The 24,138-nt window shown below is 44.9% G+C and overlaps 1 protein-coding gene across 6 annotated transcripts in view; it reads right to left on the bottom strand.

The window, feature by feature from the left end:
- Positions 1 to 1,631: 1,631 nt before the first annotated feature.
- Positions 1,632 to 24,138, bottom strand: part of LOC108241810 (NACHT and WD repeat domain-containing protein 2) — a 54,711-nt gene continuing 32,204 nt past the window's right edge. For 4 of the 6 annotated variants that reach the window (XM_017426243.3, XM_017426241.2, XM_017426242.2 and 1 more), the window contains exons 5-8: positions 16,178 to 16,381; positions 15,156 to 15,306; positions 11,019 to 11,608; positions 1,632 to 9,005 (exon numbers count right to left, since the gene is read on the bottom strand). In XM_017426243.3, coding sequence (XP_017281732.1) covers positions 5,109 to 9,005; positions 11,019 to 11,608; positions 15,156 to 15,306; positions 16,178 to 16,381 — 4,842 coding nt within the window. In that variant the 3' untranslated portion in view covers positions 1,632 to 5,108. The other 2 variants (XM_017426244.3, XM_037976555.1) reach the window with 2 other exon arrangements.

The following is a 24,138-nucleotide window of genomic DNA, read 5'->3' on the forward strand; positions in this document are numbered from 1 at the left end:
CAGCAGCTACCGGGAGCACTTCCTGTAATGATATCATGATATCTTTGCTGGAATGCCAAACTGACAGCAAAGCAAAGGTTTACAAAACAGTGTTTACGTAAACCTTTGTTTTTTCTTTGTTTTTTTTCAAGATGGCAGCAGTTCTCGGGCCTGCCTGGATTAGCCGTCAGCACAGCGCACAGGACGGGTTCCTTTATAGGTAAACATTACTGAGGCAAAAAAATAAAAAAAAGGAGTTAGGGCCGCTGACAGGAAGGTGGCTATTTTAATCCCCCGGTAAATAAAAGCCCTTCTGTACGCAGAGCTGCCGAGAATTCCCGCTCAGCAAACAAGCGGTGTAATTACACGCCGAGCGCAGCGCCGCAGGTGGAATCTGCTCGCCGTAGTCGGGGCCCGTGTTGTCCCAAGGACTGGAGGCAGCACCAGCAGACATGAGCTCACCATGATCACAATGAGAGGCGTGGCCAGGCCTGCCAGGGCCGCTGACCTGATGTTGCCGTGGAGACACCGCACACACACACACACACACACACACACACACATGCTCAGATTCGTTTAGAGTGACACCACTGGGAAATTAAAACGGTAGCCCAAAGCAACAGGGCTTTACTGGCCAATGGCAGCTCGATGTTGGATGTGTTTGGCCCGGGTCACCGTGAAACGCTCCCTCGCACCTGCACCCCTCCTGAATCGCCACCGTCGGAGCGCCATTCAGCACGCTTGTCTGGCGTTGGCAATCAAGCGCACAGGAGCCATCATGGGGCCCATCAGTTTGACTTCACGGCTCGGATCTGTGTGTGTACAGTGTGTGTGTGTGCATTTCAGGGTGTCGACGCTGTGGTTTGCGGCGGGGCGAAAAAACGCCGCCTGCAAACCTGTTTCGCCGCATTTCCCCACGGCTTCACACAGAGCCGCCAGTTCTTCAGGACTCACGGGGAACTATAAACCATTAAAGATGTGGTGGTGGTGGTGGGGGGGATCCTTTGAAGTGGCGCTATAAATAGCTCACCTGTTGCACGCGTGTCTCGGAACGACCTCGGTTTTCGGAAAAGCGGCTCAATTCCGCTTTAATTAATGAGCCGTTTGCTAGTCGGAAAGGTGGAAGGGGGCGGCGTGGAGATCAGAGTGGATCGTTTGCCGCCCTAGAACAACAGCAGTGTCAAACATTTGGCAGCAGGATTACACAAGTATTCAAATGGAGTCCTGTGGTTATTTGCGAGCGCAAACAGCAGGAACTCCCAGCGTAGCCTGGGGCGCAAATATTTCCGCTGAAGTAATTATGTAACTTTAAACTGGTTCGTGACCACATGTGGTGCCGGCTGAAGCACACGATCGCTCTATTGTCCCTTAAACGTGGCAAAAATACTCAATTACGAATCACTTGTGAATTCAATCATGAACTTGAGGTTTTTAAAAAACGGCCTTTGCGCGAATTAGTCCAAAATTACTGATGGAACTGGTTTCAAGATGGCAGCAACCCGCTTTGGCGCTGACCCTCGCCGAACTAGCCGTCCATTTCTCCGAGCGGAGGCCATCCAAAAAGCCATCTGGCACAGGTAAGATATTAGTTGCTAATAACCAAAGGTCGTCCTGAATGCTTTTGACTACAATCAAAGCCAGAAAGAGCAGCGTGGAGGCCAAAATGGAACCATTTTATTACGTTAAAGTGTTCCGTACAAACAATGCATACACACCAGGTTCATATTGCTTCAGACACGAGTTTCTCCTCCGCTTTTATTTTCAGTTAAACAACTCCGTAACAAAATGTAAGTACAACATTTATGAAAATATAAATCTCTAAACAGGTAAGTAAGTAAGTCAGTCCCGACGATAAAAAGAATACCATAGAAACATTCATCACCAGTATGTCAACTAGAAGTTGCAAACATGTAAGTTGTTAAAAGTCATTCAAGTTACATAACATACAATAATACCATGGACTGGCTTCCATATGGACACATTCAAATATACTCTTAAACTGGCATTCCGATATATTTTTAGAAGAGGACTCTTTTTAAATGTTTTTTTTTTTAATATATTTTTTTTATAGCAAAGATAGCACATTTTTTTTCTATCAGAAACGTAATCACAGTCAAACACTTCAACAATTTGGTAACAATATAATTACAGTACAAGCCTTAAAAAACAAACAAAATAAACAAAACAACTAATGAGACAGTCAACAAATTAAAACAAACTATATTCGGAACTTTGGCAATTACATAATAGGATATCGTGATTTATATATTCGTTGAATTTGGAAACTCTCGAGTTGGTGGGAATTTTTAAAGCTTGGTTTTGCTACCAGTTTTCAATTTTTTTATTTATTTTTTTCCAAGGGCTGTTTTCAACTGTTTCAAAGAAGTAAACTTATAATAAGATGGAATAGCCCTTAAAGGTATATGTCGGAGTGAAAGTGTGTGTCTCTTTGTCCGAGCTCGGAAGTGCCGAACAGAACTTTGATTTTTGGGTCATGCTTCGCAGGAAGCGTCAACGGCTCCTGCAAGGTGCAGCCTCGAAAGAGGACCAAATACTGTTGATCCGTTTGTCAGTAAATCTTTATTTCGGCCCGTGTGATGTTACCAGCATTGAAACCTCGTGTCCGAAAGTCCATACTATGCACTACATGCTTACTATGTGTGCTTTTTACTAAAAACCTTATGTACATATGTATGCTTCACTGTACATTTTGTTACCTTTATTTTTGGACATGACTGAACCAGGCTAAGCTAAACTTAACCCAGCTAAAACTAAGCTAAGCTAAACTTAACTCAGCCAAATAGGGACAAGCTAGGATAAACTAAGTTGGGCTAATTTATACGAGGCTCAACTAAACTGACTATCAAACAGGGACGAGCTAAGGTAAACCAAGCTAGGCTAACCTATGCTAAAATAAGCTAAACTTGACCAAGCAGGGCAACGCTAAAATAAACTAAGCTATGCTAAACTAAAGTAAACTAAAACAGGGTCAAGCTAAGATGAACTAATCTTAGCTAAAGCTACACAAAGGCATGCTATACTAAACTAAGCCAAACAGGAACAGGCTAAAGTAAAGTAACTTATGCTAAACGAAACTAAAACAGGGTCAAGCTAAGATGAACTAATCTTAGCTAAAGCTACAAAAAGCCATGCTAAACTAAGCCAAAGAGGGACAAGCTAAGATAAACTAAAATGGGCTAATTTATGCTAAAGTAAACTAAACTTAACCAAGCAGGGTGAAGCTAACCTAAAACAAGAATATTTAAGTTAAACTAATCTTAGCTAAGCTATGCTAAAGTAGCTAAGCTAAACCAAACCAAACAGGGACAAGCTAAAATAAACTACGCTAAGCTAAAAGAAAAACTTTGTTTGAGGGTGTAAACAGTAGTGTGTATGCCTCAAATAACACTAGTTTGGCAAAAAACACTTATTACTCTCAGCTAACTGAAATTTTACGTTTTAACCTAAACTGAAAAGTTGTTAAATTAGCATTCTTCGCCGCTCCACTGCGTTCTCGGTAATTTAAGCAAGTACGGCATCCAGTGCTTTCATACATAGTGTGCATTTTGCGTTTTAATGGCTTTGTATTAAGGCTTTGGACACAGTTTTAAAAAAAAAACAAAACCTTCATATATTATTTTAGCAGAGAACTACATAGCATGTTAGTATGAAATATCGGACACAGGCACTAACAATGAACATTTCAAAACCTGTACCACCTTTTGTAAAGCCGTGGCGAAATGCTCGGGTAAACTCAAAATTAAAAATAAATGCAGAAAACTCTATTATATTCGTAACATCTGCTTTGGATCTGTGCTCAGATGTCACCCGGTCTTTTTTTTAAATGTCACTACAGCTACGGTTTTTTGCCCTCGTGTTAGCATTTCTGTTTTACAAAGGGTGATACATCCACGGGCTTTGAAATTTTATTCGGTTGTCATGCTCCTTGACGTTTCGGGACCCTTGAATAATCCCACAGATTGTTGTGATTTTTGCTGTTCAAACGACAGCTTGTTGACTTCATTAATCAAACCATGTATACGTTGGGAGAGCTCAGAATTTCATAAAATCCATATTTCGTCTATAAACATTCCAGGAATTATCTCACAAACCACCCATAAAGTGCTTCCATTTCGCGACTAAACCTCCGCACGTGTTCGCGTGGCCAGATTGTTTCAGCAAAAATAAAACCCCACTCTGTACTTTTATACAGGAACACTTAAAACTCCACGGGACCTAAAGCAAGTACACAGGTTAAGGCGTTAATGTGTATGGTGCTATGCTACACTGTATGCTCAATAGTGGTGTTCCCCCTTAAAATGACCCGCACGCAAACCAACGGAACTGCAGAGAAATTCACATCAAATCTATGTAAACTGTTCAGAGAAGTGAATACAGTGGCCGTTACTCAAAAAAACGCCATGGAGTTCCCCGGATGTCGACTAGAGCTCGGTGACGAGCAACGGTGCGTACACTGTGTTGACAAAGTCCCTGCATTTTCATAAATTTTTGTAATCTGCACATGAAGAACCATTTTAGATTCCAGGCACTCACTTTGATTGCATTAAGCACAACGAAACGTCTTTAAGGAGTTGCACAAACTGCAGCAGCCAAAATGAGACACGTACAGTACGCACTTTTTGTTCATAGTTTTCCCCCTTTCTTTTTTTTTGTACAGTACCACCTGACTGTTGATACAAACGTAAATATACTCTTGACAACATTATGGCTTAACACGTACAATGGAAATAAGATCGTGAATGTGGCTAAGGCCACTGGACTGGCTTTGAAGATGTTCGACTAAGACATTTTGATCATAACTCTGTTCTTCAAATGCAAAAAGACACAAAATGGCAAAGTAAAAGTTACAGATTTTTTTTGAAAAACAATTTTTTTTTTCTAACAGTCTTTATGTGTAAATCTAAGAAAGTGTATCCTAAGTTGGAAGTAAGTAATATATCATTTGAGTGCAGCGTTAAATCGTCGGCCCAATAACTACCCTCAGGGCTGACATCTGCAGCTGAATCACGTGGCTGTAAACAAGAATCAACTGCGATTCCCTAGAGATTCGAAACCTTGTCGCCTGTCCCCCTTTTTCTCCTCTCTTAACTCCACCTGCCCTCCAACCTTCACTGCACCAGCTCGGTCTTCTTCGTAGGGGTTGTCGACTCCCCCTCCCCGGAGTCCGACACGTTGATGGGACTGTCCCTCGAGAAGACCTCTGTGGACTCCCTCCAGGTGCAGTCGGCCACAGTCTTAAAGGAATGGTTGCCGCACTTGGGGCGTACTTTCTGCGAGGCGTTGTTGACAATCTGTCGGCTGTTGGAGGTGGCTATCTTGATCTTGAGGGTGGCGTCCACGCGGTCCACGACTGTGTACGTGCCGATGCTGCCATCCTCAAAGCCTATGATGATGTTCAGTGCTCGCTGGGAGAGGGACAGGAAGGTGGGCGTCTTGTACAGCGAGCACGTGCCGATGCTCTTGCCGTCGGCGAGGCGCATCACGATCAGATTGGACACCACGCCGGCGTCGTCGTCCTCGTCACAGTTCCGGAAGCAAACGTACACAAGATAGCGTCCATCTCTCGACAACTTCTGACGCCAGATTATGCCTGCGGCGTGGACAAGCCTCAGCTTCCCGCTGTGAAGGTCCAGAACGTTGATGTTTTCGTCCCCTTTGGAGACTATTCCCAATTTCCCGTTGGGTGAGATCTGGAAATCCTCCAGGTTTTTGAGGAAGTTGGTTGGCAGCTGGACTCGCCTACATACGGACTCATCCGCCACACTCCAGATGAAGACGGTCTCTGTGGACGTGATGAAGACTACGCAGTCGGGGCAGTCAGGAATGAGCTTGAAGTTGACAATGGTGATGCCGTCATCGCAGACGAATTTCTTCGACACGCTGCCTGACCACAGGCTGACAGCAAGGAGTTTATTCTTCGACGTTCCCACTAGAAAAGTGTTGGCCGTGGTGATCAGCGCGTTCTGGAGAGTGACTAAAATGTTACACACCTTGTGCCCAGTGGCAAGCCTCCAGACTCTGGAGGCATTCTGCTCACAGAGGGACACCACAAACTGGTCGTTGTGGGTGATCAGCAGCTCTGATATTCTCTGTCCATTTATGCGGAAGATATTTTCTCCGGTGTTGGTTTGCCAGATGTACTGACTGGACTTGTCGTCTGACGTCACCATGAGATCCCCTGAGGAGGTCAGGACACAGTTCTCCACTATGCCCTCGTGTTTGAAGACTGTCTCTATGAAGCCAGTGCTGAAGTTCCACTTGTGGACAGCTTCTGAGCCGTCCATGGTGAACACGTAGTCCTCTCGGCCCGTCAGTTGCAAGGTCTGGATCTTCTTGCCTGTTTTGTCAATGTTGGACATGGCGGTGATAATGTCAATGTCCCAAACAGACAGAACTCCACTGCTGGCAACAGAGAGGAGCAGGTTGTGGTGGGCTGATTTGATGAGTTTAACAATAGCCCCTGAGATTTCAATCAGGCTAGCCATGCACTGTCCACTGTCCCTCCTCCAGACAAAAATGGAGGACGTGTTCTCCATGGAGGCCACGATGCTCTGGCCGTTTTTGGAGAGGACAGCAGCAACAAAGCGCTCACTACGTTTGGCTTTGAATTTCTCGACCATTTTCCATAGTTTTGTATCAAGCACCTCAATACTCCAGACCTTGCAAATAAGAATGGAACGCTGATCTTCTGATAACTCAATACCCACTACTTCGCTTTCATCCCCTCGACAGTCGTAGTCCTCCATGAGCTTCGGGTTGGTAACCTCTTTGGTGTTCCACACCGACAAACTGCCTTCATTGTCGATCATTACCATTTGGTGGAGGGTGTCCAGCACAAGGATGGACTTCACGAACCCCCCAGAAAACTCGGATGTCACAGTGGCCAGCTTCTCCCCGTTTCCTAGGTGAAAGATGGATGTCGTGTTGAGGTACTGGCCGCAGAAGGCGTACAACCCGTCTGGCGAACACTGGACGCAAGTCACCTCGTACCAGCAGTGAAACTGGTAGAGCGGCCAGCCATAGACGAGATCAATGACACTGACGTCTTTACTGGCCTCGAGCCAAGCCAAAGCATGATGGGTAGAAAGAGTGAAACCGTTGATGAAAGCGACGCCCCCGGTGACGCCGCTGTGCTTTGACCCCTTTATTTCAACCTCTGATAAAAGGCAAGACTTGTGATTATCGTAGATGAGCAGGGTATTTTTGGTTGTGGCAACAACCAGATACTTCTCGTCAGTGGTTAGCCTTATTCCTAACACAACGGACCTGGCTGTGTCGATCTGCCGCAACAGCTGCCTGCTCTCTACATCCCAGGTGCTGATGGAGCCATCTTCTAATGCTACTAGGACTATGTTTGGGGCTAGAGTGGGCAGAATCTCTACAATTTGCATGTAGCTGGAGCAGAGAGGAAGCCTTTCTGGACTGTAGGTGACGTCCATAGAGGAGTGGAGAGGCACTATAGAGCAGTACTTGGGGCCATCTTTGTCACACTCCAGGAGGAGGTGTCGAAGCCTAGGTAGGGAGGTGACGACTGGCAAAAGCCTTTGCTGCAGTTCTGCAGACAGCGATGCAGGGTTTTTCAGTACTTTTACCTTTATGCTACGAAGGGTGGTGGCCAGGAACTTTAGCTCTTTTTCTTGGCTGCAGCTGTACGCTAGGTCAATATCTGTTAAAGCCTTGTCAAACTGGCCGATCTTGATCATTGTGTAGAGCCAGCTGAAGTTCATGATGACACCAAACATGAGGTCATCCGTGCGCCCACTCCTGGTAAGGTGGTACACCAGCTCCGTCATCTTTCTGTGATTGACAAAGAAAATGTCAGGCTCCAAAAGGTTGCACTGGAACACCCAAGGCTGTTCGGGGGTCTGTCTGTCGTACGAGTATTTGTCCGAGGAGGTCTTTTCGTGGGACTGCGGATGATGAGGGTTCTTGTGGTGAGAGATGTTCAGGGAAGTGAAATGGTTGTTGTCGTAAGTGAAGATCTTCTTCCTGCCTCCTGCCCACGCGCCCAAAAAGTACTCGGCCAGGAGACTGTGCATCTGATGCACATCCTCCTCGTTGCTGAGGTACAGCTTCTGGGCAATGAGGTGCAGGTGCCTGTTGGCCCAGACCATCAGTGTGACATTTCGCACCTGTCGTTTCACCAGATAGCCATCCAGCTCCTCACTGAGCTTGGCAACCAAGTCATAGGAGATCCTCAAAGGGTTTTTGAGGTAACTGGCCACGATGACATCACCGAGAACGATGTTGTCAAGGGACAGGATGTCTTCTAGCTCAACCTCCGTTAGGCCAGCCTTGGCCATGGTGATATATCCTAATGCCCTGAAGACAAATCGCTGGCCCAGCTTGTTTTCCACAGAGTAGAATAGATGCTCGATGCTCTCATGCACTGTAGAGCAGAGAGATTTATCATCCACATCCTTGTGAGACCGCCAATGAACCACTTCTCTGTAGATGAGGTTGACAAACATTGGCAATGTACACTTGGCAAGTGCCTCGTTAACATAAATCTGTTGGCCTGAGGTTACCTTTCTCTTCACCCCAAGCAACTGCTGTTTCAACATTTGGCTGCAGACTTTCCGGTCCCTCTGGATGAGCTCCACGTAGTACCTTTCGTCGTGGACAAGGTGGCGCAGCTTCTGCAGGATGCCGTGCTTGTTGGGCAGCGTCGACACGACAATGCGGACGGTTCGGGGAAGATGTACGGGGAGCCACCACAGCTTGCGAGCGTCATCCGCCTCCGAGAGCTGCTCTAAGGCATCCAGGACGATGACCAAAGGCCTATGGAATGAAGATTCACCGAGAAGGTTGATAAGGAGCTCCTTCATCTCCTGAATCTTGTTAGGCAAAAAGTGAATCAGGCAGCGGTAGTTTATTGCGATCTGTTCACAGATGCTCTGGAGGAGAGTTCGTAGGTCTGTGGAGGGCTGGCTGGAGCCAATGAACCGAACGATGACCACAGGATCAGTTTCAGGACCCATCTCTTTCTGAAGCCACGTGTAGGCCTGGAACAATAAGGAGCATCGAGAAGATATTGTTACAATACAAGAATAAATTTGCTTGATACCACAAACTGTAACAATATAGGCTCTGGAAACACGACAAACAATATAAAATGCTATTTTAACATCAAGGGGGCGAAGTGTTATTTATTTGAATCTGTGCAGCAACATAGTCTTAACTTTCTTGTGGGTCAAAAGGCCGACAACAAAGTATTTGCCCGTGCCTGTGCGCTCGTGTTTCCTGTCGGGTCAGTAAAATGTCTCAAGACCCCACTGGACAAGCTTTGATGAATCTCTCGGAGAGTAACCAGTGGGTTCACATCCAAATTGGATCATTTTATGGAGTCAACCCAATTCAAGACAGCCGCCAAGCCCCAAAATGGCTACAACTCGGCCAGTTTTACAGATACGGAGCTGATGGTCTGGTGCAAAAGCAGCTGGGGGTCATTCACAACACATACTCTGAGTGCTAGGATTTCGCAATGCTGCGTAAAATCGTACGTAACGTTATTTTCACACTATAAGCGAAAAGGATCTGACTGTCATCTCTCAACTTTAAGATTATCTCAGTTTAAATCTGAGGGTCGTAGGCAGTCCTTCAAGGAAAGGTAAGTTTGTGATTTAAAGATGGACTGATTATTTAAACTAATATTTATTTTTTATGTTCTCTATATTTTAGCCCGCTAAATTTAGTTGACTTTTAGGACTGATGGTATGTATTCCATGGACGAGGACCACTCTATTATTGAGACTTCAGTGATCTCATAATTTCATTCATGAATTCATTAAAAAAAAAGCCCAGCTGAGATTTCAGGAGGCCTTCTAATGCTATCTGACACTTTTAGGGCAACGCCGACGATTCCTGTTCCACTTTGAGCTTCCAGTGCGCTCGACGGAGGGCGAAGGGAGAAGAAAAGATGCGAAACACAAATCCCGCCTGTGGAGGACTCACAGTTTAAATATGTTTCAGAAGGCTTGAGAGAAATCTTTTTCTTTTTTTACCTTTCAGCCAAAACATTATGACCACCGACAGACATTATCTCGAACAGAGCGATTTTCTATTTTCTGCTGGGGGGGACAAAAAAAGAAGCCATCTTGGCGTTCACGTGGCTTTTCCAGTGACACCTATAAATGTGTTTACCGGTCGCAACCACCGCCCCACTCCACCCTACCCCACCTCTTTGGTACACGGAGGTTGACGGTGGATCTCTTGGGAATATTCTCTGTCCGTTCTGTGACTGCTTGGAGCGGAATAACCACTCAGTACAAGGACGGTCCTAAAAGAATGTCTGATTCTTGCATAAACAGAGCTGGACAACGTGGTCGCCGGACGGAAGGGCAACTAACGACAAAACTAAAACGGTCAACTTCAACATTCGTAGTAAAGTTTCATGTGTGCATACAGTAAACTTTACTGAAGGTGGTATAATCTGCTGTGAATGACGATTGTTAATTAGTCGGGTGTGTGGTTTGGCCGATGATCCAAACGTCTGCGTTGGACAATAATGTGATTGCCTGGGTTTGGTTGGTTGTTTGTCTGTTAGCAAAATATCTCACAAAGTACTGGCTGGATTTTGTTGAAGCTCTGACAAAGTAGTCACTGGATTTGCACCGACAGCTGAATAACTTTTGGAGTCAACCCGATTCAAAACAAAACAAACAAAAACAAAAGAGAAACACGCTGTTAAAAAAAAGCAGTCAATCTCACAAATAATGCTTAAATCTTAACACAAAAATGTCTTCTAAAAACAACAAAGCAAAACAAAAACTCTTGTGCTCAATGGGAAACGGGAAATTAAAGACACACACACACGGCGATAAACAGGTGGTCGAGCAAGCGTTTGTGAGGAGACGAACAGTTGCACGCCCACTCAGGCTCTGCTGTCCAGAGATGGACACCTGCTGAGATCGGGCAGGCAGGCGAGAATGAACGGCGCGAGGCGAGGAGAACGCGGGATGACGGCCGACACGAGAGGAGGACGCTGAAACGTCTGCCGCCGCCGCCGCCGGCCTCACCTCTTTGGCCACCTCCGACAGCAGCAGCGTCTTCCCGGTGCAGGGTCCCCCGTACACCACCAGGGGGCTCGTCCTGCTCGCCTTGGACGGCATGACGTACTCCTGCACGTAGTCCAGGGACTCTGTCTTGTACTTGTAGAGCGCGGCGTAGCTCTTGCACAGTGACAGGTGCTGCAGGAGCTCGTCGTACAGCGGGTCGGCCTCCGTGTCGAAGTTCTGCTGCACCGTGGCCTGGATGATGTCCACCATGTCCTCGTAGAACTGCTTGCAGAGGCCCTCCACGTAGTGGCTCTCCACCTCCTGCGAGTAGCCCAGCTTCATGTCGCAGTGGGTGACGGAGGAGTAGACGCGCAGGTTGGAGGCGGCCACGATGGTAGGGATGAACTCGTCGCGCACCTTCAGCAGGCGCTCGTAGGCCTCCTGGTTGCGCATGACGCGGTCGCCGCTGACCACCGTGTCCATGTAGCGGGCCATGTCGGGCAGCTTGGCGAAGCGGTCGAAGTTGGAGATCTTGCGAATGTAGCAGACGCATTTCCTGAGAAAGGCGGGGGTTTGTTTCCCGAGGGCAAAGTCCAATTCGTCCTCCAAAGCTGAAGTGGGGGAAAAAAAGAGGAGAAGGGGGAAATACTCAGTGGGTTCTTAACGTCATAAAAGCTACAATTACAGCCTCCGAAGAGATGAGAGGTTAGAAATAACGTGTCCCAGTACTGTTAGACATGTCACTATGTTTGTGCTCACACTGTTTTTCTTTTTTTCTGTGCGTCTTTTGTTAAATCTGGGTATTTTGTTCAGTTTGAACCATTTCTAAACCTTCAGCTCATTCAGGTGGGTCTCTGTGACGTTTGGTTTTTGCATTTTTAATTTTTTTCGAAAATATTGAACATTATTCACAATTTCCCCATAAAAATACATTGAGATCTCGTCAGTTCTTTTAAATCCACTATTTTTTGCTACTTCAGTATTTTAGTTAGCCTTTTCTTTAGTTTGCTTTTCCTCAGTTTATCTTTTTTTTAGACAAGTTTAGTTTAGTCCTACATCCTAGTTTCCTAGCTTAGTTTTTCTATCTGTTTATGTTACTTTTGCTCATTTATTTTATTTAGATTATCTTCGCTCATGTTTTAGACAAGTTTAGTTTAGCTTTTCATATTGTTATGTTTTCATGATGACTGTATTTTTGTGTTTTCATGCTGTAAACCACTTTGAACCACCTTGTTGCTGAAAAGTGCTAAAAAATAAATTTGACTTGACTTTGAATTTGATATTTTTAGTATCTAGCTAGCATTTTAATACTTTTAGTTAGCATTTTGTTACCTTTTGATTGTAGCTACTCCTTTGGTGCCTTTTCATAAGCTTTTGCTGCTTTTATTTAGCATTTTGCTACATTTAGTGAACCCTATGCTACTTTTAACTTCTGTTCTGCTGCTTTTGAGCCTTTCCTTATTTTCAGTTGGCCTTTTGATACTTTTAGCCACTCTTTTGTTGCTTTTAGCTAACGTTTTGCTATATTTAGCTAGACTTTTGCTACTTTAAAAGTTTACTTGTTTTTTTTGCTACTTTAAACTTTTCGTTTATTCTGCTACTTTTAACATTTTCTTTTTTTTTAGGTGATCTTTCAGTTTCTTTTCGCATCTAGCTAGCCTTTTGTTACTTTTAGCTTTTAGCTGCTAAACCTTTGCTACTTTTAGCTAGCATTGCGCTACATTTAGCTAGACTTTCAATACTTTTAGCTGAACCTTTGCTACTTTAAGAGTTTACTTATCATTTGCTACTTTTTAGCTTGTTCTGCTACTTTTAGCCTTGTCTTATTTTTAGGTGAGCTTTTTGTTACTTTTAGCATCTAGCTGGCTTTTTGATACTTTTAGTTAGCCTTTTCTTGCTTTTAGCTTTTAGCTAGCATTTTGCTCCATTTAGCCAGACTTTCGCTGCTTTGATACTTTAAGAGTTTACTCATCATTTTGTTACTTTTAACTTTTAGTTGGCGTTTTGCTCTTCTTAGCTAGCAATTTGCTATATTTAGCTAGCCTCTAGCTAGTGTTTCGGTCCTTTTAGCTGCTGTTCTGTCACGTAGTGGCGTAATTAATTCTAAAGGTGGGAGCAGAGCTTTTAATAGAAACAGACCAGGCAGATATTTGTGTAAACAGGTCCTTTGTTGATTCTCTGTGTTTGTTTGTGGTGAAAAAAAGAACACCTGTGCTTGATTCATCTCTCCTTTGTGAGCACACCTGGACAGATTTCAGAAGCCATCGGAAGGATTTATTTTTTTTCTCTGTCCCCATTTTCAAAAGACGAGATGATAAAATCATAAGCCGGCTTCATAATCCTACAGACGGAGGTTCCGGCAGCCTTTCCCATGTAGTTCAGCTCACTGAGCCTGGTAATTAAGTGACAAAAGACACAAATTGGCAAAAAGCAGAAGCTAAAAAAAAAAAAGATGTCGAACACTGAATAGGCTTATTTAGTTAAAGTGCAAAAAGAATTAAAATTAAAAAAAAACCCGAGCTGCTCCTGGACACAGAAGATACCCACACGCTCATTTTTCACCTTTCCTTTACGTCCTGCGTCGCATTAATCTTCATTTCCGGACTGAGCTGCCTTCAGATCCCAGCAGTAAATTGCTTAGAGATCATGTCTGAAAGCCTCAACCAGAGAAATGAAAAGGAGACGTCGTGAAAAATTAGTTTAGCCCCGTCCAAATAACTCACCAATAACCGGGTGGTTCCCACCTGAGGAAGAAGAAGACGATGAAAATAAAAGGTTGGAGGAATTTTGTTGTACTTTTATCACGTTTGCTGTGTCGTGGAGGACTAAACCAGCTTGAGCATGTAAAGCCTAAGAAGAGGTCATCTTTTCATAATTAGAATATCAATATTTGATGTATAAAAAGTATACTTTTAACTCTAAAGGTCATTTAGCTTTATGACAATAACTCTTCCAGGGGGTAAAAATCGATCAGCCTACGTAACTGCTGAAAAATACTATTTATTCACATTTTTTTCCTCCATAAAGGAGTCAGTCTTTTAAAGCTATCCCAGCCTGAAATCTAATTATCAGACTTAAATGACTTTTTGAACATTTTAGTTCCTTAAGGGCCTTCCGTTTTGCAAAGCTCCACAATTAGTTTTTGGGTTTTAAATCAACATTTTGTTTTGTTTTTAATTTTATGGCAATTTAGGAAAAAGTGGCTTCCCATACCCCCCTTCCTCATTTGGATGCCCAAGAGGATGTTTGAAACAGTCCGGAAAAATTTCCAGGCTGGGTTTTTGGGCAGCCCCTCCATTCTTTGAGAGAACGCGGGCCCCCTCCCCTTTTGTTTGACGTCTCCTTTGACCATCTGGGTCGATCTGCGGTCTCTCCAGAGCCAACAATAAAACTGGCCCTCTATAGGGCTCCACACGTTATGTTATTCCAGTTCTACTCGATTCTCTCTGTTTTAGGCTGCGTTCACACCTGACAGTCCGGTAGATTTGGGTCGAATGGGGAACAAAGTGTCAACATTTGTTCCATTTTCAGCTGCTGTGGTTCTCATTCACGCTGCACCGAGTCAATTGAGTCAAACCCTTTCAGCGACCTGTTCCCCTCCTCGCCTGTGGTGGCGCCACACCGAGAACTACTGAAGGAAACGACACGAAAACCTCTGAAGAAGACGCTGAGCGCAACTTGTTTCTTCAGGGAAAGTAAACCAAAATGGAGTGGTTTTAGGATTTCTGTTTTAACCACGAGCCATTTCTCCCTCTAGTGATAGAAACACGTTTGTTTTGGTCGCATTTACCCAGAAGGCTCTGTGCTGTACTCCACTTCCTGCTTCTGGAGCGGTCTCCGGTCCGCTTGCGTTCACATACGCATTCGAACCGACCCAGAGTTCACTTCAACCGAACTGAGATTGAGGTTTTTAGGCGGACTTTTTTGGTCTGCATCAGAGTTGGATTGCGCGTTCACATCTCCCCAAACGAACCGGACTTTCTGGGCAAACGAACTTAGAGTTCGGTTAAAGTGGACTTGTTCAGCCAAAGAGAGACCCTGGACATCTTTCTTCCTCCAAATGGAGTAAAAGCTTGAGAACCCCTCTTTAGATACAAAAAAAAAGCACAAAAAAAAACACTTGAACGAGGAAGAGGAGGCGTGAAACGTGGAGCGAACCCGAGCAGAGGAACTTGTTGGCCTCGGCGCTCTTTATGGTCCCCTTCTCCTGGAGCTGCAGCACGGCCGTCCGGAAGATCCTCTTGATCTCCTCCGACGTTGTTCTCCAGGCCTTGTCGTTCTTGGTTTTTGCGGCGCTGCTGGACTCCATCTGAACGGGGGGACAGAGAGAAGAGGACAGACCGGACCGGAGTCAGTCGCGTCCGTGCGGCGCTGCCACGGATGCTGTGAGGAAAGGCGGGGGGGACGAGCGCGCTTTTGACCAGCTTTGGGCTCTAAGTGATTTTACTGCACGGTTTCGTTCACCTCTGCGTTCCTGAGCTCTTTTTTTTAGCTCGCTTTAGCTGCTCTATCGCACGGGGGAGTTTCAAGACAACACTTTTTCTCCGAGATATCAGAACTGCGTTAAACGGACCCGGCTGCCTTGGGCGTTTAAAAAACTTGGACGAACATTAAAGCGCGGGGACATCAAAAAAAGGGGTTCGAGGGAACCAAACCAAAAAATAAATACAAAATCAACGCAAAGCTGCTTTTCTGTACATGCATATGAAAAGGGTTTATCAGGCGGAGCCGGAGCCTTTCACAACGGATCCACCGTCAGCCTTCCTGAAAAGGCCTAAAAATACGCTCGTCTCAGGGTTCCTTACGTGTCGTTTCGCAGGCGCTGAACAGAAACGAAGAATCGGAGGCTGTTGTTCTGCCTAAATAAGATCCCTGGAGGTACGTCGATCTTATTTACACGGCAAGGACTCAGACTGAACGCAACAGCCGAGTCCTTTTTTATCGTTACATTTTGTTGCAACACAGACTTCGGGGTGTTTGCGTCAAAATACACATTTATTTAATGTTTTTCAATGTGTGTCATCGGTAATTGTTGCCAACAATTATGAGCCGTTTGTTTATGTTCGGGTCCAATGTTCTCCTGATAGCCGTATCAAGAGTTATCTGTGTGTAATTATCACGTTTTTGTTTTTTTTTGTTTTTTTTTTTAATGCAGCGTACGACACGTGACGCAGACTCACAGAGTTCTGGTAGTTCTTGAGCATTTGGGCTTTGGGTTTGAGGTAGTATGCGGGTGGCACCGAGTTTTCGTCCCTGCAGTACCACTCCTCCAGGATGTGTGTGTCCAGCCCCGCCTCCACGGCCGCGTCCAGGATCATCTCGAACTCCGCCGACTCCACCTCCCCCGGCACCCGGATGCTGCCGTATTTCTCCCCCACCAGAGCCTGAGGACGGGAGGAAGGAAACGGAGACAAAAGGGGACAGGGGAAAGCGTGACTCAACAGAATCCTTTTTGTTTTTCTTTTCTTTTTTTTTTTAGGGCTCCGTTTTGTGGGTCGGCGACTTGTTTCAGAGCCACGGGCGCAGACCGTGGTGCATGCTGGGACATCGGGGGACGTAGCTGCTTTACCCCGCAGCTGCACGTGAGGTGAAATAAACCCTAAATTACTGTCCAGGTGTGCTGGTCGACTGTCAGGACTGCGTCTGACTCGCTGGGTTCTTGGGCTATTTCTTCTCTGCGCTCTCAGTGTAAAGCGGGGCAATTCAACTGATGGCCCGGGGGCCACATTCGGCCCGCGGGTGAGCTCAGTCCGGCCCACCGATGAATTCGCTCAAAATGAAACTCAATTTTAAATCAGGAAAAGATCTGAAATGACAAACATTTCCGTCCGAGAGGTGATCCTGTTATATAGATGATCTATACAACTCAGTCTGTCTCTCAATGAGTGCATTTACAATAAAACTGGATTTTAAATCGTATATTTAAATTAATGTACAGACATTAATTGCCGGATATCCGGCCCCCTGAGCATTTTAATTGAATAGTCCTGCTTTAGAATTCAGCAGGTGTCATCACTGATTTTGTACCTTTTACTTTAAAGATTTGAATATTTAAAATAATCCCCAGAGTTTCTGAACATGTGAGAGAAGTGGGTTTGAAACTCTCCTCTGGAAGTTTGGGTAAGAACCTCTCCAATCAGACTTGTACCTCTCCGTGGACCGGCTTCTCTTTGCATCGCCTAAAAGGAATTGCCATAAAAAATGTGCACAAGTAAAAAAAAAACAACAAAAAAAAACAACTCTATTGAAATATGACTATCAGTCTGGGTCCAGATGAGGCTTAATTTGGGTCTGGATCTGGACCGCTGTCCACCATTTGGGGACCCACAGTGTGCACCGTGGTTCTGCACAAGCCTGCCAAAAAAAACAGGGCATGTGATTGGAGAACAAAGCGGGGGCCGAGGGCGGAGCCCTGAGGTAAAAAAGTGCAAAGAACGAGCCATGACCTTGACGAGCCGAGCGAGAGTTATGAGCAGAAAAAAAATAAGGAAATAAATAAATAAACAAATAAATCTGTTTGTGTCGTCTTTGTGAAGCAGATTAGCTGCTGCTGCCGCGTGGCAAAATGTCTGAATGACACACCGTTCTGGGAAGCCCACGGACTTGGCCACACTTTCTGTTTCTCGGTAATCTGCAAGCGGATTTTATATGAAGCAGATGAGACCGTTTGGGAAAAAAAAGACACGTCAGAGGGACGTACGTGGCGACTTACTCCCTTCTCCCAGGGGTCCGCGACCTTCACCACCCAAAGAGACATTTCTGCCCCTTCGCTCGCTAAATCGAATGTGTCCGGAGCCGCAAAACGTGCCGGGACTGTGATCAACAAACTGACGGCCCGCAGGCCTTTTTCAGGTCGCTGGGGGACCTTTCCCAGTCAGTGACCCTTGCGCTAGAAGGGGGGTCACCAACAAAACTAAAACTATTTTCATGAATGGTTGACATTTGTTGGTATTTTTCCATGTCAGGACAAAAGAAAAGAGCAAATTCAGGTAAAAACGGAGGGAAATGATTGTACAGCTTAGGGCACTTTTGCTAAAATAAAACTGGTTTAGCTAATTTTAGCTTTCAGTTACTGTTTTAAGTTTTTGAGCTTTTAGACACTGTTTGGCTAATTTTAGCTTTCAGTTACGGTTTAAACATTTTTTTAGTTTTGGCCACTGTTATGCAAATTTTAGCTTTTAGATATGGTTTTGCTAGTTTTAGCTTTGAGCTAGGGTTTTTCAAATTTTAGCTTTTGGGTACTGTTTTAACGTGTTTTGTTTTCGCAAGATGAATTGGATAGACAGACGAAGTGTATGTTCAAGACCCCTCTTCGAGTTGCTACAGTTGACAAAAAAAATAAAAAATGACGGTGAATTTGAGAGAGTGATCGCTCTGTATGGCTGGAAGTTGAATAAATGAAGTTGCTAACAGGCTAACAAGCTAACAAACTGCTAGCATGATCTGATCCATCTTTTTCACTCCTTGTATTAATCATATCGTTCAAATATTTGCAGAAAGCTGCACAGGAAAACTTGCTGTTTTTGTTATTATGAAAATTAATCAAATTCATTTCTGTTATTTTTAGTGAAGGCTCCAAAGAGAAACGGAGGTTGCAGACCTCTGCCGTATCTATATTTACTTCAGAGCGGCGGGAAACTCGGTAACATTGCAGGAATCGGGGCTATTTCCTGGCTCGGCGTTCGATATTCTCTCTCAGTCGCGTTCGCGGACAGAGCGAGCCAGAGAACAGAAGCCCGTTCCCGTTGTGACCAGCTGATCGTCACAACTGCTCACGCGCACCTCGAGCCTCGCCGCCGGGGGGAGACGCAGCGAGCCAGTGAGGGGAGGGGGACGGGGCCGGAGCACTGCGAGCTCCGCTGAGCAGGGAAGAAAACGACAGCGCGCCCCGCGGCAATGACGCTTCAAAGCCGCTCCACGCTGGAGCCCGTGTTCCCTTGGCAGTCGCAGTGGGAACAGATGCGGAGAGGGAGCCGGAGCGGCGGATGGCACGTTGCACGGTCCGCGTGAGACGGCCTGACTCTGAAAGCCCACGGTCGCCTCTGCGGTACATTTGTTCGCATTTGCACAGTTCCGGGGCCAAAATGCACTGATTAACAAGGACTGAATTTGGGAGGCGAGAATCGGTTTGGTGCGAGTGGCAAGGTTTATCTGACATCTTAAGTTTCAAAATAATTATTCAAAAAGCCCTCAGCAACAAAAAAGGAGGGTTTTAAACAGAATGGTGTATAAAGGGCCTAAAATTCCATGAAGAAATGCGTATCGCCTGCCGCCTGTTTTCGAAGTTTGAGGTATGGCTCTTTTCCTCAAACCCTAACAAAAACATAATGTGCAATCTCATGCGATACTGTGAGATGTCACGCTCAGAGGACTCTCAGCTACTACCGCATCGAATTTTAGCTCAATATCTGTAAAACTGACTGAGTTATAGCCGTTTCTTTGTTCACTAATATGGATTAGCTGTGGCAGCCATCTTGAATCGGGTTGTTTCCAAAAGCTAATCAGTTGTAGACGTACATTGAATGATTCATTTCTGCGAAATTCATTGAAACCCATCCAGCGGTTCTTGAGATATTTTGCTAACAGACAAAACTGGTTGACTCCACCAGTTAGTGCTCAAGTTTTAAGCAAAGATTTGCCCAAATGAGTAGCCCTTTAAGCGTGTGTTGTGAATGACTCTTGGCTACGACCACACCAAATTTGAGCTCAGCATCTGTAAAACGAACTCAACTGTAGCCATTTTTGTGTTTTGTAAGTTCAGTCGGCTGTGGCGGACATCTTTAATTAGGTTGGCTCCAAAAGTAAATCAGTTGCAGACGTACATCCAAGGATTAATTCCTGAAGGTTTCATTAAAATCTGTTCAGTTGTTCATGGGATAGTTCGCTAACAGACACGAGTTAACTCCGAACGATAAAGATAATGTGCTGAACGTCTGAGCTCTCCTGTGACTTCACCCAGCCCCATTAAAGGAAAAAGCTTTAACGGGGGGGGGGATGCTAATTCCACGGCACAACAGGAGCCGGTCACATTAGGAAGACGGATGCTCGACTGAAATGAGGATAGGAGGTGGGGAAGCCCCCTGCGTGTAACTCTGCCAACACAGAAAGTCTGAACGGTAAGTAGGTCGGCGTGCCTACGGACCGCAGGTGTGACTGACAGCGGAGGTTGTAGACGTACATCCAGTGACTACTTTCTGCGAGTTCTATTACAATTTCCCCACTGGTCCTGGAGGTATTTTGCTAACAGAACAGACGCAGGCAAAAAGAAACATTATTGCCGTTTTATCGCCGCGAGTTTTCAGCTCATTTTTTTCAAATGGAGCTACATATTGCAATCACTAAAGAGAGTTTGGTGTCAGTGATGAAGCGGAAGAGTTCGACTCCCTTTTTTATAAAAGTGCAGCGAATGCAGCAGGACTCAAAGTGGAAATCAAAGGTGGGGATGAAGATGCGGGGGCAGTTGGGGGTGGGCCGTGTAAATCCTCTCTCTGAGCTGAGCTTCTGACCCAACGGTATGCTGCAAATCTGGACGGCTCACCGGTGATCCCAAAGCACCGGGCTTGATCTTGTTCAGAAGGGTCATTCCAGACACTCAGTTATACACTCCTAAGAACCGGAAAAAGATTCTTTTTATATGCAAGAATGAGGTAAAGCTGGAACCTCCGGTGAACAACGGACCAGCGTGGTAAATCTTGACAGCGGCGTCGTACTGCCCCTGCTGGGACTGAGGGCAAACATCGGCCAGGTGTGGCTAACCCGACACACCTGTTTAATTAATCACCAGCAGGTGTGAGCATCCTTTGTAAACGTTTTGGCAGCTCGCCGCTCATCCGTGTGGCACCGTTTGCAAACAATGCAACGACCACCACTCTGAAGTCAAAGAGTGAGCAAACTACATGAGGCTTGTTTGGAAGGGCCAGATTAATGACGCCGAGCAGTGTTAGATGTTGGCTGTATTCACCGACCTTCAACAAGAAGATCTTTGAAACTTAAACCCTTACAAGTTGCATTTAAGTTAACTATATTTAGCCATGTTCCTAAACTACATCAGTAGCATCAAGCAGATTAGGCACGGGCTGGTATGAGCCCCGAAGTACCACAGTTTTGTGGTATTAAACCTTACCCAGGGTACTCCGGTTTCCTCCCACAGACCAAAAAAACATGCATGTTAGGTTAATTGGTTACTCCTAAAATTGCCCCCAGGTGTGAGTGAGAATGTGAATGGTTGTTTGTCTCGTTTGTCTCTATGTGGCCCTGCGATGGACTTGTGTCCTGTCCAGGGTGTCCCCCCTGCCTCACACATAGAGACTGCTGGAGATAGGCAACAGCTCCTCGAGTCCCGGAATGGAGAAGCGGGTAAAGAAAATGGAGGGATTTGTGACCCGTGTTGGCAAAATGAGTCGATATGAGCACAGGCTGCAGGGTAACTGTGTTAAAAGGAGTTCTTAAACGCAACGTCTCGCGATCCCGGTAACTAAAATAGCACGTAATCTTCCTAACCTGCCTTTGAATCGTAGGCATAATCCTTTGTCCGATAACCCGTACGATTTTCTTTAAAAGTGACCAGTGTTTTCTGCGAGCCGGGAAATCCCTTCGTATAATGTTTGGCGTCATCGTAAAGCTTAGGCATTCCTTCCCTTTTTTAGATACAGGGCTGGAACGTTTGACAACATCACATCCAGTAAAAACCGAGTTTTCCGACCGGAACTCTCGTAAACCAAACCAGCTCGTTGCCAGGCGATAAATCACCGAACTTCGACGAACTTCGGGTCATTTTGAAGCTTTTGAGACGGAGAATTTAAACAACATAACTCAGTATTTAAAACATAATTCCTTATTGAGACTCATCTTGTCAGCACAGGTCACATTTACTGTATTTATTTTTTTTTAAAAAACAAAAATGCTGTTACTGCTACTTTTGCTGCCTATATAATATCACATTTCACTTAATAATTATCATGTTACAGGTAGAACAATATGACAAAACTAAAAATATTTTATGAGCCAATAATTTAATTTTGATGCACAGATTTCAATCCAATCTGTTTTAAAATCAGCGCCAGCATTTCCCTGCACCCAGGACAGAATTTGAACTAATATGCAGTCAACTTTTTATTCATTTATAACATTTTTTAAATTTCAAACGATATTTAAGCTTAAGGCAAAATCTCTATTTAATCACAAGTTTTAGGAAACAAATTCAATTTAAAGATAGCATCAACTAAAACGCCAAAGTCAACAGGCTAGCTTATATTTATTTATTTATAAATCTAAACTAATTGCGCCTGTGTTGCTTCTTTTCTGCCGAACTGCAACAAGCAGATAAAAGATTCTGATGGGATTTATGGATAAACATCAACAAATTAATTCAGCCGTCAGTGACTATCTCCACTCCCGTGCCATATGTACAGCTTCAGCATATGGAGGAATCCGCAGAGTTCATCCGTTTTCCACACGGATGATCCAACGGGAAGCAAACATCTTGCTGTTGGCGTGTCAGATTTGATATCGTGCGAGAGCTTTTAGAGGAAACGGATCAGAAACAAGTTATTCTGTGACTGTTTGGAGCACAAAAAAAAAAAAGACCTCTGTAAACGGTGCTGCTGTGTTGTTGTCGGTAGAGGATGGCGACGCTGGGCTAAACGACTGTAACACTGGGAAACAGCAGGATGAGCAGAGCAGGTGACCCGCCGCGTTTGTGGGAACAGTGGAAGGATGAGGACAGAAACTTAGTTGGTCGTTTCCACATGGCAGAACATTCGCGCCTGCCGACGGGGCCTTAACGTCGATAATCGCTTTATCTTCTCCTTGGCTTCACGGAAGGCGGAATGTTAAGGATGGAACGGAGGGTTTAACCCGCCCAGACTGAGCTGGACACTTTTCCTGGAACGTAAAAAGTGAACCGCCGCGTTTCGCTCCACCTTCCGACGGGGATTTGGGACTACTCGGGACCCACAAGGTGCGAAAAACCCAGGAGGCTAAAGCAAAGATGGCACAGTGGCCAAATGCGATTTCAGTGTTCAGCTGCACTCCCCCCCTTCCCGCCTGCTTCTTCCTCAGATTTTTCATCCTTGGAATGAGTTTTATACTCCGGCTAAGTGCACTTTATCTGATGAACCAGTTGGAAGAGGCAGCTGAGATGTCGCGCAGCCACAGTATGAATTAACGAATCAATCACTCGTGCGGTCAATTAATCCATAAAGCACACAGTCAGCTGTGCAGATATTTGCTGCATAGCAGAGGCGAACGTCATCTTTTGCGAAACGTGCTTTTTAAAGCCATATACATAGGAAAGATACACATCTACTTTTTTTTCTAAAAAACTCCTATAGTTTACCGTATCTCCAATCGATATATAAGAGAAAATCATTTCAAGTTTACTATTAGGATGAAACAATTGTCAGTGCATTAAAAGAAAAATCAAGTCTGTATCCGATCTCGATATCAAAGATGAGTTGAAATATGGATATTTCCTGATATTTCAGAACAGGATTTGTAGATACCGAGCGAAAGCCTGAAAGCAAACAAGCCCCAGGGCGCTAGGTTTGTTTGCACTTCTGTGCTTCCGCTACAAATGGATAAAAATTGATCTAATAAAAAAGTCCGGTGACTCTGCAGTAAAATCAAACCAGTAAAGCTTGTTTTTTTTTTGTCCTGCTGGTTTCTTACCCGCACAGACCCCCTCCCCAAACGTTGGCTGAGATAAAGGACATCGTCCTCCAGCACTGAAAGTGGTGCTTAAAAATGATTCCTATTGATCCATAGGATAACTAAGGAAAGCATAAACCAGCGAGAGAAACTAAATCAATATCTTAAGCTTTTCTTTATACAAAAAAAAGAGTAAATATATGCACGTTACACCAGAAACCTGTTTGCTTCTTTTATGAGAATCGAGCGTTCCGACTTCCTGTATAATCTTAGTGACAATAAGATTAGCTGCTGCTTTTTTAAAGGTCCGTACAATAAAGTGGATGCAGCAGATTTGCACCAACAAAACTGAACTTGGTGCTTGATCCAGACTGAGACGGTCTCCGTTGCAGAATTTAAAGACGCAGGCGGACAATTCCCCGTATTTTAACCGGCCAATCGGTGCTGCCGCATCAGCACTCGCATCATGCGACGACGGCAACAAAATGAGGAG

The sequence above is a fragment of the Kryptolebias marmoratus genome, linkage group LG7 (assembly GCF_001649575.2).
Source record: "Kryptolebias marmoratus isolate JLee-2015 linkage group LG7, ASM164957v2, whole genome shotgun sequence".
In the NCBI taxonomy this organism is placed as follows: Eukaryota; Metazoa; Chordata; class Actinopteri; order Cyprinodontiformes; family Rivulidae; genus Kryptolebias; species Kryptolebias marmoratus.